Below are 16,314 nucleotides of genomic sequence, written 5' to 3'. Positions count from 1 at the left end.
GATGGGTAGAGGATTTTGAGAGTTACAAATGGGGTGTTTGATAGGCGGTTTATATCTCTTTCTAAAGATGTAATTAATGCGCTCTGACCACAGCTAATGATCTTCAAAAAGGAGCTCCCTACTAACCAAACAAACATCCTTTAACTGACATTCAATCTCCAGATACCCAATAGACTCAAATATTTAAAGGGGGTGCATGAGGTCTTATAAGAAAAGTACCCATAGAAATGATAAATGATTCAGTAAAATGTTTAAAAAATTATCAAAATTCTTGAAGCTATTTTTCAATAGTCGTTGTGACTGGCATGCAGCGTACATAAAATCCTTAGACCGTTGTCCTTTTTAACAAATACCAATGATTCAAATGAGTTCGCTGCATTAAATCTCCACCTCCATATCGTATTTTCCTTGCCTTTTCCATTACTCATCCATTGTTATATATATATATTTCTTTGTAATCAAAGGGTGATTTTATAAAAAAAAAAAATATTTCCATATTTTCTTATTGCATTTCCGCCACTCAAGGTTCCCCCCATATCATATTCGCTCCCAAAGTTTGCTTGAAATTATCCAGATATTACAGCTGCACCCGTTTCCATAAGTGGATAACATTCCCATAAAACACATGTATTTGTTTCTTTAGATAAACAGAAATTACACAACATTATGGCTTAGTTTATTTTTGCAGTTTATGCGATATGCCGGACAGCTGGCATCCGTTGTGGCATGAGGAATGTGGCACTCGTAAATTCCACAAAATTATGCCCAAGCAGACCTCGATGCAGAGAACTCACAAATGCATTCCCGATCGAAAGAATCATCTTTGCGGGATGATTCTATCCCATTTATAGAAGCATTCGGATCGGTGCGAATCATATTTACAAATGCGGCTCGATCGCCACGGAATACACTGATAAAAGTGCCTTTGCATCATCGTTTCAACATTATTTATATATATTTAGCATTGCTTTATCGGCTGAAGAGGTTTGGCCGGTCACAGGGAACTGGTTTCTGCCCAGTAAGACATATGTTTTGGTCATCATTGGCGGGCTGCTACTGGCGTCGAGGGGGTTCAATGAACCCACATTTATTATAAAAATAAAATGATATGTAAGTGGAGATGGAGATGGCGATGGAAACACCTCTATGGAAGGTTGGTTTTCCCACCCATAAAGGCGATGACAAGTCAGCAGTTTTCCTCGGACATACCATAAAACATTCCACTCCTCAAAAAGTGTTCAAAAACACTGACAGAAATCATTAAATTTCACGCATTTCGCGCATTTTTTTATGTATAATAAATTTAATATGTAATTTATTTAAAAACTTTCTTCTTTATTCTATTCAAAAAATTTCACCCAGTTTGAACGTTTCGATTTGTTAAGATTTTAATTTGCATACAACCATGCAACACGCCATGCCACATACAACACGGTTATACCTAGCTTTTGTTGAACTAATGACACGACAAATGAGGAAACTTATCATTAGCCTGCTCCGCCGTTCAATTCAAGAGTAAAGCCATTCATTAGATGGCTTTTTGTTAGCTTCCACAAAGAAGGGGGGGAGAAATGAATGTCGCAAATGCATAAATAGCATTCAAATCACACGTATGTAGGGGGGGGCACAATAATGCGACAACTATAGCATCACTTATGATGTATTTATAATGCACTAATCGCTCTCTGATCAGAGCATTGCATAAGCAGCTCTCATACGTTATACGATATACAATATACGATGATTCCATTCGGTTTCTGGGCGGAGTAAAAGTTCCGCAAACACTTTCTTTTCTTGCATAATCTTTGGCTTCGATTGGTGGAGATTTTTAAAGAAAGAGAGTCCAAAGATTATATGTGGAGTAGAACCCATGTAGCCACTACAGTGTCCAGAGAAATACCTCAACATTCGCTGACTGGCAATTGAATACTAAAGTTAAACTCTTTAACCCTTTGTTTTAGCTACCATCAATCATCGTCAACATAGTATGGCGGCCCCTCTCCCTCCCAGAGAGCTTCTGCTGGGACTGGAGCTCCTTCTCGTGCAAGTATTACAGGCACTTCCTGTAGAGGACATCCTTCCGAGGATACACCACCTTCACCTAATGCATGTGGCACTCTGCCAGAGACTCTCTTTGGAATTGCCACGGAAAGAAGCATCCCACGAAGGAAATGGAGTTTGCCAGCATCTCTTTCAGATCTGCCGAAGAAGAATGTCAATCATATCCGGAGGCATTGTAGAGAAATGCAGCCTGTAGAGGAAGTCGATCGGCATGAAATCGAAGGAGGACGCCAGGACTAGGAGGAAGACCCCGGCATAGCAGGAGTTTTCAAAAGTTTGCTGCTTTGAGCTGTGGTTCTGATTCTCTTTCTCCTATTAGACATCCTAATCCCATTCAGATCCCAGGCCCCAATCCTCCCTGATTCATTTTGGTGGGACATTACATGCCTCACATGAGTCACATGCCTCCGACTATATGTTCTTTACTGATGCTTAAAATAATCATAGCCCCTCCGAAAACTACCATAGAAATTTATAGAAATATCCAACGCCTCTTTGGGCCCCCAATTAGCATAGAAAAGCACTTGTATGCATAATGGAGCTGGTGTTTGTGGAAACCGTTTAAAATTTGTATCTTTAAGCTACTCAAGGTCAAAAAGGTATTGTAACTGGTTTCCCAACGAAGCCCGCTCGGGGGGAGGCTATTAGCCAATTTAACCAGAAGCTAAATACAAAGAAATACAAGAATAACCAGAAGCAACCTTGGGGACAAGTTGCACACAGAAAAATACGAGTAATTTGCCCTTAAAGACGGGAAATCAAAAGCAGTGGCAAAAGCAAGTGCAGAAAAACCAGCGGAAAACTTAAGGCAAGAAAAAGTTCCCACGCAGGAAAACGAAAGAAAAAACCCACAATACAACAAAAAGGCGGAATAAGACAACGGAGACGAAAACTAATAATATGGGAATAGAGTAGAGTGCGAGTGAGAGTAGACTAGACATATGTTTGTACATAGGCCGCCTCTCCTCTGCCTCAGTTCTTGGCAATGTCTGTCTTCAGAGAGCGAATACCCGTAATTAAACATCGAAGCGCGCTCTGAAAAGAAAGTAAAAGAAAAGCCAGAAGGCATAGAAAAGAAAAGCGTACGAGTACACACACATTTTTGTGCAGGAAAATGTGGAAAAAATCAATCAAGAAAAGAAGATACCCTGGAAGGTCGTTGAAGGTACATATGTATATAGTTCGTAGGTTTCCAACAATATGATTAAGTCATCAGATGGACTCCACTCCTACGAAAGTTACTCACTGCTAAGCCACACTGGGAGAGGGAAATTGTTCAGTTTTTACTCAGTTTTAAGTCCATTTGTGTTAACTTTTCGAGTGTTTGGTCGACCGTTTACGAAAATTATACGATAGTTTGGTTTCACTATCGTTTTTGGGTGCCAAGGGACACTTCCACATATATATCTGTGGAAACTTACAGGAAAAAACACACACAACGGAGGGATACCCACAGAAAAAGACAGAAATTCAGTAATCTCTGCCTCCTTCGCTGCCTTACAAACACCTTAAGAAACCCAGCATACCCTGTCGCTCTCCTGTAAAAGACAGGGCACCATTTCAATCAGCAGACAACACAACAATTGAGGCAAGGCGGTGGCTGTCTGCTGCTGCCTGTTGCAAGAATATTGTGTGTCGTTTCTTTAATTACAGACATCTGAAGATAGCACCGAGGCAGTTATCTGCTTCATTTGTTGGTGCCACTGGACGATGCCTGCCACTGGAAAGTTGACATTTTCAGTGCAGTTTTTTTTCCAATGGAAAATTGGGTGCCTCCACGGGGAGGAGGGCAGGAAATGGGAGGTTGATTCTTCTGCCATGTGTGGCTGGTGCAACTTTCTAAAAAGAGTACTTAGCACTTTCAATTAAATTCAAAGACCACAAACGACAGACAACAAAACAGAAGCAAGAATCTGGCAAACTAATTACATTTATAGCCGCCACTGTAGCCGGGTCTCAGGTCTCGGCTCAGTCTTTCCCGATGCGATGATGGTTGGCGAGTGTGAAATATGTGTTAATTGCACACCGAATGGCCATAATAAAATTCAAGTATCTTCTCATTAATTGCTCAATTGTGGAGATCTACACACACACACTCAAAAGCGGGGTCAATAAACTCTTCGCTTTTGGCCAAACACTGGAGTGCCACACCCGTAATTCCATAATCTTTGGCTTGACATTTCTCGACTGGCTAGAGAGGGCAAAGTGGCAGCAATTCATTCAGCAAGTGGCCAGAAAACAAGTTTCAAAGAACAAGCCACATTTGTACGATTTGTGGCATACTACACTGATCAAAAAAGAGCTGGGGAATGGTTGGGCAGGGCAAAGTTTGATAGGAAATATCATTCATGCTCATTCACAAATTGAAAATGTATTACAATTGAAGATATAAGTAGATTAGTAGTGGGCATTGTTTAGTAGGAGTTCTGAAAGGTCTACTGACTGGAGGATCAGAAGTCAAGAAGAATCTGGGATTTCTATAGTGATCTCCCATACTTAAGGTATTATAATTCAGAATAAATTGTAGAAAATGTTTGATTAAGAAGAAATTCCCATAGTTCCCAATAGAGAACTGCATGAAGCCACAGTATTCATAAGATCACAGCCAAACTCATGCCTCTTTAATGCTTTCAATCTTCAATCAGATTCGGATTGGAGTCCTTCGGACCCAAGCAATTTTCCTCCCGCTTGCTAGTGCTCTTTGTCAGAAAATCAAATAAAGAGTGAGCGTGAAAGAACAACCGACATTTTCGGATCAGACACAGTAAACTTTACGCCGAACGAAGCGAATACCGAAACCCACCGATTCGATTCGGTGCTGGGCTCCGATTCCCAATGTCTCATTGTTTTACAACTATCATAAAAGGAACTTTGAACTTTGAAGCACCATTTCAACTCTACTGCAGACACAACAACACATTTCCAGAAACAAATACGAGTAGAGCAAGAGAGAGAGCGCATCAGCTTTGTGCCATTCCCTAGTTTGAGGGCAGTAGGAGAGTCCCAATTTCAACTTTCATTCAAAGAAAACAAAAGGCTTGCACAACACAAAGAACAGAACTAGGAACAAACAACACAACTAGGAATAAAGGTTACTGACATCGTCATATCTATGCATAGGGTACGAGTATATGCAAAATGGGAATGAACTTCAGTGGAACTATGTGTGCCACTAACAACTCTAGAACTCTGCAGCAATCCAATCCGTTGGGGGGTTTTATATTTGCAGAATAGAACTCCAAGCACACAGCAGCAGAATAGAACTCCAGGCACACAGCAGCAGAATAGAACTCCAGGCACACAGAGACCTGACATTGTGAGTTGTCCAAGCGGAAGGCGAGTTTTAGTTAGTTAGTTGACTCGTTTTGTTAATAACTTTTCTGTTTTTTCTCTACTGTTTTTATTGTTAAGTGTGTCAGCAATAGAAAAATCTCTGGCAAGTGCTAACAACTGACTCACGCCTCGCCCCCTCTGTCTGGTTAACACTTTTTCTGGCCAAAAGTGAACGACATTTGCACAAGAAATATTCCCCAGAGGTAGACATTACTCGTATAAGTAGAATCGGTTCTATTCGATTCAATGCAAATGTCTATATCCATGCAAATGGGGGGGGTACTTTTCCTCTAAAGGAGGAGGTGCAAATCACTTTGCTGTAAACAACTTAAATGAATACAAAGTTGAATGGCAAATGTCTGACTCTTGTAGCGGTGTGGGCGGATGGGTAAAGAGCCCCTCCACTGTGTTCCTCAACAATTGGTTTGCTATGTGGATGCCCTACAGCACGAGGTACTATGATTGGGAGCTGAAGTTTGTTCAGAAGAGGATTGATAGTCGTTCACGCTTGTCTGGCATTGCAAAAATTGCATATTCCGCTCACCCGAAAGTGCTGATTGCTGCTATTGACAAAGAATATCACCCTTGTCATGGGCTCAACATGACTTCCTGTATTTGTAATTGCTTTCGGAGATTGTATTGTTTTGTAATTAAATAATAAATAGAATCTATAGTTATTTTAGGGTATCTAAATATTCGTTTTCCTTTGACAGCTCGTTTCTTGATTATTTTCATTATGCAATAGAGCAAAGTGCAACAGCAACAAAAGCAAACTCCAGCAGCCTCCACTTGTCCCCACCCGCCCCTCACTTCCCCCTTGAACTCCGCTCAAACAACTGTCAGCAATAATTGTCGCAAATAAACAAAACAAATATCAAGTGGAATATTCACAGAGGATGGCGGAGGCGGTGGTACAAAACACTGAAGAAGCTTTTTTTTAAGCCTTGGGGGGCCAGTCGGCGCCCACTGTGCTCCCGCTGTGGGTGTGTCTTTGTGGGCGTATCGTGTGTGGGTGGGCGTGACAGAAGTTGGAGTTTCATTTTTCGATGATTTCATAGGCATTTTATGAACATGTAATATTTTGTCACAGGGTTGGGCCGTGGTTGTGCAAGACTTAATGTTACTCTATCTTAAAAGTGCGATTTGCTTAAAGTTTATAGAGAAATTGTTACCAGTCCATTCACACCCCTAAAACAATATCCAATACATCGAACCCAATCCCCAGAAAGACCTAAATAACTCTTTTACCTTTCAAAGGATTATTATGATTCTCTTACCATTTCCAATCGTAATAATAATAGTTCCTAAATGATCTCCCCTACAAAACATTTTCGAGAAACTTTCCCATATCGAAAGAGAAACCACCTAAAACATACGAACTACACAAAAGGCCCTTCAAAATTATTTTTGAACTTCCTCCCTGCTTCTACTTTTGATAAGCTTACGACGGCGCTTACAAGACACGATGACAAACCATTGAAAATCTCTTCACCTTTCTTACACCTTTCACTTTGTCTAGTGAGAGTTTCTCTCCAGCAGCACTTGATTTTTGGCACCTTTCTTAAGATATTCTCCTACCATTACCCAGCGTATCTCGAAAGCCAATTGGCATTCATTTCATTCACAGTTTTCCCTCCCCTTAGTTCTCATTTTGTCTGTTGCCATAATTTATCGGTGCATAAAAATATCTACATTGAGAGGAGCAAAATTCTCTGTAAGAAAAATTATTATTTTGTTGTTGGTTAAATGTTTTCAACAGCTCAAAGAAGGTGAAATTCTTGGTAAATCATAAAGAATGAACAATAAATAGACACAAACAATCAACCCGATGCGAATGAGAACAAAGATTTATTCTGGTATTTATTCAATATTCATTTATTTATTTTGGCAGAGTTTGGCGGTTTGTGTGGGCTTTTTGTTTGTTTGTGGGACAAACGAGAGCGAATTTTAAACAATTTAATTTAATAGCAACAATTTTTTGAGCAATTGAAGGTCCGCCACGGCAATTCGCAACTCAATTGGAGCGTAGCCGGCAGGGCGGTGATTTTTTGATAGCCGTAGGGGCATGTGGTGTGTCCATGAGTCAAACTATGAAAAAGAAAAAGCGTTCCACAGAAGTTCCGCCTGCTGAGGCGAAAAGAAAAAGCCCCTTACGAGAACTGTTTTCCAATATTTCGTATATCGGTATTATATGGAGAAGATACATATCTGCAGTTTCTTCCAGTTGGAAATCCCTTTAACGAAGCTGGAAACATTCTTATCTCCTCTTTGGCTATAATATTTATTATAATATTTTAAAATTTATTTTAAAGATTTTTCTTGAAGTAGAAACCGTTTTAATAATGCTACAAATCCAATAAAAAATATAATTCTAGGGTAAAATGGAAGATCTTTCAATAGAATATCTCTAATAAAAGCTAGAAAATCCCTTGTTGAAATATTAAACCTCTTTGCCTATTAATGGATATAATATTTATCCAATCGTAATGATATTCTATAGATAGGTAGATAGTAGCATTATCTTAAGCTGTACGAAAAATCCAAATTATATCTTTAAAATTGTGGAAACCACAACCAATCTATTTACGATACAAAACGATAGTGGCAGAACGAATCCCCATACCCATCCATCAAATATACCCTTCCACCCCACCTCCTTACGGTACCTCCGCTAACTAGAAATCCCGACGACTCATTCTCACTCCAAGACCTGTTTTCAGATGATGCTTCAATGCTTATTTTTGATGTAGGGGTTCGGTTCGCGTAGATCGTGTTCCAGGTACTGGTACTGGTTCTGGTTGTAGCACGTTTTCAATGTCAATATTTACATGGACTGTCGCACGGTGGGGGGCTATATGAGGCGTTAGAAACCAATAAACACACTAAATAATCGTCAAACGGCGTCATCATCGTCATCATCATCATAATCATCATCATGATGATGTTCATTGCTTTTAATTGCTTTGAAAGAAGGCTTCTTCCTTGTTTGGCCAGTCGGGAATACAAAAAGAAAGTTTATCTCTTGTGAAAAATCAAATTAAAATGCTCATGACATATTAAAATTAATCTTGTGGCGGCCAGAGCCCAGCCCAAAACGAGGCGAAGGCGAGTCCAAGGTCAGATCAAGGAATCGATAAAACTTTTACCGGCTCCAAGGAGGACACATTGAGGTCACCCAATGTTCTGTTGTTGTTGTTGTTGTTGTTGTTGTTGTTGTTGCTGCTGTGATTGCTATTGTCGTTCGGTGCAAGGCACGCACTCAACTGGAATAGCTCTGGATATACATACATACTATACTTTCTACAGTGAGAGCTCCGTAGAGCGGACACATCTGGAAAAGGAATTAGGTTTCTATGTAAATCCCTTTTAAGAGGAAAATCCCTACCATGCTTCTGAGCAGAAGTTCCATCTAAGTCGGATACCTTCCCTAGACCATCTTTCCTTAGCAGGCATTATAGAACACGGCTTAGTGGGTGCTTTCATCCGTTCTAAGCGGTATCCATACTGGATGTCCGCCTCAGGAGCTCTCCTGAATGGAAGATCTTTTAGCATAATCTCTTGTTTTCTTCATATTCAGGAAGCTTGAACCAAGAGCAGTCTCGGAGCAGATATCTTCCCCAAATAGGAATCACGAGCCCTTAATCCCATAAACGGAAGAGCAGTAACAATATGTACGATAGCAATCGAAATTCTTTGATTCAAAAGTACTGAAATTCTTCTTTCACCATTAAGGAGAGACCCTTCGTAAGCTCCGTTGTCTCTATAGGCGAGATTTCATTGACAAAATCCATTTATCTTTACCAGATTTATACCAAAAGATTTAAAATAGTGCCTTAACTATGGGGCCATGAAACGAAACCCCTATCCACGTAATATTCACTAGATTTAACTTCTGTCGTTAAGCGTAATGGGGAATTATATGTACAAAAGTACTCAAACAGTAGGTGTCCGCCCCAGGAGAAGTGGGAGGTCTCCCTCTAAGCAAACCGTAGGTTTCCCTCCCATGCCTGTAAATGCTTTAACTAAACAATTATATACTACGTATATTTGCTAATATTATTATATATATTTTTACCGCAATAGAGAGACTACGCTGATAGCTCCCAGTGCTGTTCTTCTAAAATGATACAGAGAAAAGTTATGGAATTAAGAGTTAGGGTTAGTATTCAATGATCTGTGTACACATGTGTATGATCAGATGAGAGAAATGCAGAGATATAGATACGATTACAAGGGGGCAGGGGGGCAGGGGGCAGAGCAAACAGAACCGAAAGTAGCCAAACATCACGACAACAAAAAAGTCAGACGGGCAGGCACAAAAAAATAACATAAAAGCTGGGAAACGATATTTCCGGCGAGGGATGAGGTGGGGTGTACGGCAGGGGGGGTGGGGAGAAACTGTGACCAACAGACGAGATACGAGATATAGAATAGAAGCAGCGGCACGGAATACGTAGAATATAAACAATAAAGAGGAGATGCGCAAAAAGAGCAAGGTAACAACAACAATAGCAACAACGAAAGCGACAGCGACAGCCACAAAAACAGAAATCGAAATAAAAAGCAAATTAAAAATAATTCAAATAAAGACTCGACCACCCAATGACCTGGAAGGAGAATTTTTCAAAGTAAAAAAATGGATACACATACATATGTGCATGGAGTTATGTACATATTTACCATTTACATAACATTTATAGATTTTCAGAAAGTATTTTCTTGGTGTACGACTATATTTAGAGATTTAACATGTGAGCAAAAGTGGATAATTGTGAGCAAAGGTTTATTAATAGACTGTGATCTGAATCAGTCAATAAATCGCAACGTATATCGTATAAATTAAAAATATTAAATAAAAAAAAATATAAATATATAAAACAATTATTGGACAATGTACATACATATGCAGACAAAATATGGAAAACAAATTTCTCATTCTAAATATTCCCCAAGTTCCCTTGTGGAAAGACCCTCAATATATTTAAACCGCAATACACCCCACTAATATTCTAACAAATTACACGGTACCAAACAGCAGGAAAGCAAAAGCACTTGAGCCATGACCATTTTACCTACTCCACTTCCTATTCCAAACACACTCCACTCATTCACCCGTCGCCACTTCACACGTGAGAGGCAGAGGGAGGGAGAGCGATTCAATGAAGCACTCATTAAACAGAGGAAACCCCCCACCAGGCAGTCGCCAAACATTGTGACACATTAAATATAATTAAACCATAAACAAAAATTAAACAAATTAGGTCTGCATTACGTGTACTAACTGGCATTTTGTATTACAATCGAATGGATTAATCAAACCAATAAAAAGCACAAACTGTTTCCCCACTGGGAGACTTTCGTTTGGAGAGATCTTCGCAATAGTTTGTTTGTTTCAAGATTTGGGCTTGTTTTGGTTGCCATACAAGGAACCTTTATACACATTTATTGATGTTTTCTTGACGCTCAACATTATTGAGAGATGAGGTCATGCCCCAAAAAGGGGCATACAAAGAGCACAGTCATGTCCCATAAATCATTCGGGAATATTCAAGGAATCTGTTCGACTAAGTGAGAACTACACATGTGAGAGGATTAGGAGGAAACAAGGCTAAGAGATCTTTCAAAGAACTTTCTAATAACTCGCGTTCAAATTATCAGATTTTCTGTGAGTCAAATGCTATTTAAGGGGCCTTGAAAATGCAGTTTGTGAGTTAAGATATCTTGTTTCTTATATAAACGCTCCACACAAACATTTCCTCGCGTAATCACGTCGTAATTTGCTGATGCAAAACATTTCCAGACCTCCTCAGACCTTTGGGGGAGGGCTGTAAATTTTGTGCTTAATGCAAACCACACAAATGATATTTACCCTGCGATATCGCATAACACAGACTGCGGCGGCACATGTTTCGAGCCATAATCTACACAAGCAAAAAGAACACACATTTAACAGGGAGAAAATAATTTAATGTAAAATATTTTCTTTAAAGTGTGTCAAGACTTTTTATCTTTACTAATTTCTTTTGGGAAACCAAACGTAAATGTTTGTTAACTTCATTGTGTCATGACCCCATGAACTACATTAAAGTGAACAACATTTTTGTCGTTTATAACGAAATATTTAATTAATGCTGGAGCTGGCGATGTTAGGAGGAAAAGGAGAGAGAGAGAAATGTCCCCTTAAATAGACATAGAGCAATTTTCTATCATTTTGGGATGGGATGTGCAAGACCCCATGACAATGTTGGAATGAAGACACAGTCCACATTCCACTGCGGCCCACAATAGCCCACTCAACCATCAACCATCGGTACTGCACTAATACTCTACAGAGTACAGAGGCTATAGTTTATTCGAGAAAGAGGATGCACCATAAACTATGGGAGAATACCATCTATAGTCGAAGAAACAACCAAAGATGGAGCTTCGCCTGCACCTGTTGCTGTTACGATCAACAAGGGTATCCAATACTTGGTTTGGCCTCCAAATCGAACCTTCTATCTCTATATCTATCAACAGCTGCTTATTATGGCTTGATTGCCTGTCGTACAGAGTTGATTGTTGATTGTTCGACTCTCACTTTACGCACTAATTGAATTATGGGAGGAGAGGTGGTGGAGGATAGAGAGAACCCCCCACTCGTAATTGACATTGGAAGCGTGGATAATGGTGTGGCTCTAATATGATTTTCGTTGGTCTATAATGCAATTAGTGGGGAAATAATGTGTGGGGGAAGGAGAAGAGACCGCTACACGTGGGCGAGGCAGCCAAAAAAAAAAAAGCCAAATCGAGGCACGCCTTGTACACAGACAAACACCGATAAGAGGAATTCAAACAGGCTAAAAATAGTCAAAAAGCAAACAGATACATCCATTTTATATTAGCTTTAAACAAACTTATGAACTCCCTTGATTAGCCTTAAACAAACATACAGTTTTCGTTTAACAACATAAATTCCCCTCAGTGATCCTCCACTTTAGGGAATTACCACTGCCGTGTGTTCTTAGGCACACCTCATTATCATTAACCACGGAATATAAACAAAAGTGGATGCTGTGGAATTACAACTCATGGCCTTGACGTGTCAAGCTCTCTCTCTCTCTCTAATCAAATGAACTTTACTCAGCAGAAAGAGAGAGAGAGAGCAGGAAGAGTGGACAGAATTACAGGAAAAGTCCCACACGAGAGGAAGAACTAAACAACATTAGAGATGGACATGGGCTGTCCATTATATACACATGGGTCCATATCTCTATCCGAGCTAAATCTCTTTTTTCAGATATTACCATATTTATATGCAAATTCTTGGTATTCTGTGATTTCGTGACGATTGCGATTCATCCCCTGCCCGCCCCGCTCCCATCACTAATACAAAAAACAGTTCCACTTGAGAACAAGTCTTCCGTCGCCCGCCCCCTCACACAACGAACCTAACGATGACTTGGCGGCTTATGCAATGGAACGTGAATGAATTATTTTTCCTTATAAAAACATATGATCTGACGATGAAATGTGCTAAGTGAAAAGAAAATAATATTAAAATTCAAACATTTTGGATGTTTGCCAACGAAAGAGTCTCTGATTGTGTGTGTGTGTGTTGCAATAGGACAGGAGAGGGGGGAAATATTTGTGGGAAATTCCGTTGAATAAAGAAAATATAGAAAAAATGTCATTTGCATGGATATAGTATCAATGGTACACAAAATTCTATATAATTTCGTTTTTATAAATTCCTCTGTTCACACACACAACTGCAACAAAAAATGCATAGTGAGAGAGAGAGAGAGAGTGACACACCCACATGGAGAAAAAAAACTGCAGTTTTGTACCGAAATAAAACTGTAAAACGAAAACAGAGAGCAGAGATGGAGTAAGTGAGGATATAGCATGAATAGAATCAAGGTACATATATCAGAAGGTAATGCAGCACGTAACTGCCTAAGCTTCGATTTATCTTGGGGGTGGAATGAGATGCAGGTGCAGGGAGTTTTAATACAAGATGAGTCATAGCATGTGGCTCATTGCGTTTCAGTTGCGTTTGCGTACCACAAAAATAGGCAACTCGAAAAGCAGTAAATGCCTCACCTTGTATTACAGACACAAAATGCCGGCAAAAACAACGATTACTTACCAAAACGGCACTCTCACGCACCAGCTGAGAGACATTCTCTCTCATCTGGCCCGCCGAAGTTAGCTTATTCAAGCCGCGCGTAAATTTACGCTCCATTCTCTCGATTTCCTCTTCACCCTCCTCCTACTCCAGCGGCAAAGGGTTCGGGAAGCGTTGAAGCATGGAACAAACAAGTTGTTGTTGTTGGTGGTGCTGCTGCTTTTGCTGCTGTTTTTGTTGTTGTGCCAAAACCGGCGGAACTACGAAAATAGACACCACTACACATACACACACGTACACATACACAAACGGACAGGATGCGCCGTAGTGAGCAGGGGAGCGCTGCCTCTGATCTAATGACTAATTCGTTGTCCTTTTTGCTTTTTTCCGCACACTTTTCTCCAGCAGCCAGAACTTATCCACTGGCTTTTCTTAATTTTCCTGCACAATCGGTAAACACGCAAAGGACTTTGATATACACAAAACTGGACCGCACCAATACACATAAACACTACATTCCAGGCCCTTATTTAGGGTGGCAGAAGGGGCCGCTGGGACCGGACCTGAGTGTATTTTTCAGCCTCTCTCTGCAAATAGCATCCCAAAAGAATATAAACAATATATTTTAATGAGTTCAGTACAGCTGTTTACACAATTTTTATAGACGTTCACGACTTGTTGTTTTCAGCGGAGTGTGGTCGAGAAAATATCCATAATTTCTGTGTTTTCGCGTGAACCATGTTTTTATGTTTCAGTGGCGCGGCGCGAGTTTTTGCTGTTTCAATTTTTCAAAGCGCGAAACACTCGCACGACCGACGGAGTCCAAAAATGTGTGGGGCCAGGCGCCCATTTGTGGGGTTTTGTGTCATACGAGCCGTCAGTGATGCCCTGTTAGCATATTTCAAGCTAATTTTAAATGTGATTTTCCTCTACATATAATGAATCTGAATTTTATCGCTGAATGCACTGAAATTTTATATATATAAATAGGTATTATTTATATAATATTTGATATATTTATTTGTTTTGTTTATATTTTTTTTTTTTTTTTAACTACACGGAAACACTATTTCTGACCCTCCGAAATATACCATATCATTTAAAAAATATACCGTAAATATACTGACGAATTCAAGTTCCATCATACATATTCCTCGATTTTGATCTTCCGTGGAATATTACTAGCTATATAGAACATTTAGCCATGCCCACATAATTTTATACGATTGCTGAATCAATTTTCTACAAGATTGGATAGTTTTTAATCCTTGCTTTTATTTTATTTATTGTAAAAAAAGGGTTAAACGAAAAAGTCCAACCAAAAAAGAGTCGCAGTGTTGCTGGTATTTGAAGACGTGATGCGTGTATAGCCCTTTGTACACCCTATTTCGCTAATTTTATATGAAGATCAAACGTAATTTATTAACACCTTTTCTCAAATTGATATGTTTTTAACTTATTCATGTGGCTTATTAGTATCTTGTATATATTTATCTCGATCCTGAGCCTTGGAAGACAAACGTATTCACAATTCTATAACATCCATTTGCCCCAGGGTATGTGTGCATGGAATTAGCAACATGTTTGTGTATGGAATGAGACTCATTGTTGCAAAAGCGAAACTGCGGCGAATCGGGTATTGCCTATATTTCAAGCTATATAGATTTGCCCACTTGGCTTTATCCCATAGATAAATGCATTTTCTACAAGATTGCTTCTTTTAATTACCTTTATGTATTTTATTTTGACCAAAAAACGGTTTTCAAGTAAATGTTGCCGCAACTTTTGTGTATGGAATGCGCAACATTTGTGTATGGAATGAGACTCATTGTTGCTAAAGCGAATTGGGGTGAAATGCGGCGAACTGCGGCGAATTGCGGCAAATTCAAATTTTCTCATATTCTTTGTTCCGTTGAATAATACTATCTATATGGAATATTTAGCCATGCCCACTCAATTTTGCACGATTGATGAATCAATTTTCTATTTAACTGGTGTATTCTTAATAGTTGCTTTTATTGCATTTTGCGTAAAAAGAGGTTTAAACGAAAAAGAGCGTGTTGCTGAGGTTTGACCGCATGTTGCAAGCCCAGAGACTTGGAGTGGGACACATGCTGCTGAGACCCGCAATGAACCTGAACTGACTCAAATGAACCGCAAGTGAGCTGAAAAGCTCTGTTATCACTGAAGCTCTTTTATAGCTAGTTATATAGATAGTCATATCAGAAAAATGGGGAGGGGAACCACTTTAAACCCCTGAAGCCATAACGACACAACACTGCTGATTTTATACACAACATGGGCTGTTAAGCGGAAGATGTCAGCCGATTCGGAATGTGGCGCCTAATTTGAATTCAAATGGAACGAATTGGCGGTATTTTGTGCTCTTATATTGAGGCAGGCTTTAATTGCTTCTGTTTCCTATCTTATCGAATATAGCGTATACAACGTGACATTTCACACTCCACTCCAATTATATTTTTTCATTTCATACTTAAAGTCGGCAAAATCAGTGATGATAATGGTACAGGAAGGATCCAAAAAGAGGTCTCTTATCTTAAGATATCACTCAGAGTGTTCACTCGAGCATTCGAGTTCTTGGGGTATCCAATTCCCAAGTTCTGTTTACACCCGAAAATAACTTTTCCCATTCTCTTATCCAAATCTTGATGATGCATCACATTGTATAAGAGAGCCTACAATTGAGGGAATATTTTATTTCCAGAAGCTTTCCGTCAGATGGAACGCAATACATACATACGTAAAATATGTATGTATTTCCAAAGAGAAGAATCGGATTAAAGATCGTC

The 16,314-nt window shown here is 39.5% G+C and overlaps 1 protein-coding gene across 8 annotated transcripts in view; it reads right to left on the bottom strand.

Annotated features, from left to right (window-relative positions):
• Ziz (dedicator of cytokinesis protein Ziz) overlaps window positions 1–14,452 on the bottom strand; it is a 29,474-nt gene extending 15,022 nt beyond the window's left edge. For 4 of the 8 annotated variants that reach the window (XM_015180050.2, XM_015180049.2, XM_015180047.2 and 1 more), the window contains exons 1-2: window positions 13,526–14,452; window positions 9,470–9,511 (exon numbers count right to left, since the gene is read on the bottom strand). In XM_015180050.2, coding sequence (XP_015035536.2) covers window positions 9,470–9,511; window positions 13,526–13,621 — 138 coding nt within the window. In that variant the 5' untranslated portion in view covers window positions 13,622–14,452. The remainder of the gene's footprint in view (window positions 1–9,469; window positions 9,512–13,525) is intronic. The other 4 variants (XM_015180045.2, XM_015180048.2, XM_015180051.2 and 1 more) reach the window with 2 other exon arrangements.
• Between the last annotated feature and the right edge of the window lie 1,862 nt (window positions 14,453–16,314).

This window comes from Drosophila pseudoobscura, chromosome 4, assembly GCF_009870125.1.
Source record: "Drosophila pseudoobscura strain MV-25-SWS-2005 chromosome 4, UCI_Dpse_MV25, whole genome shotgun sequence".
In the NCBI taxonomy this organism is placed as follows: Eukaryota; Metazoa; Arthropoda; class Insecta; order Diptera; family Drosophilidae; genus Drosophila; species Drosophila pseudoobscura.
The sequence above is the reverse complement of the archived record's forward strand: the minus strand, read 5'-3'. Positions and strand labels throughout refer to the sequence as shown.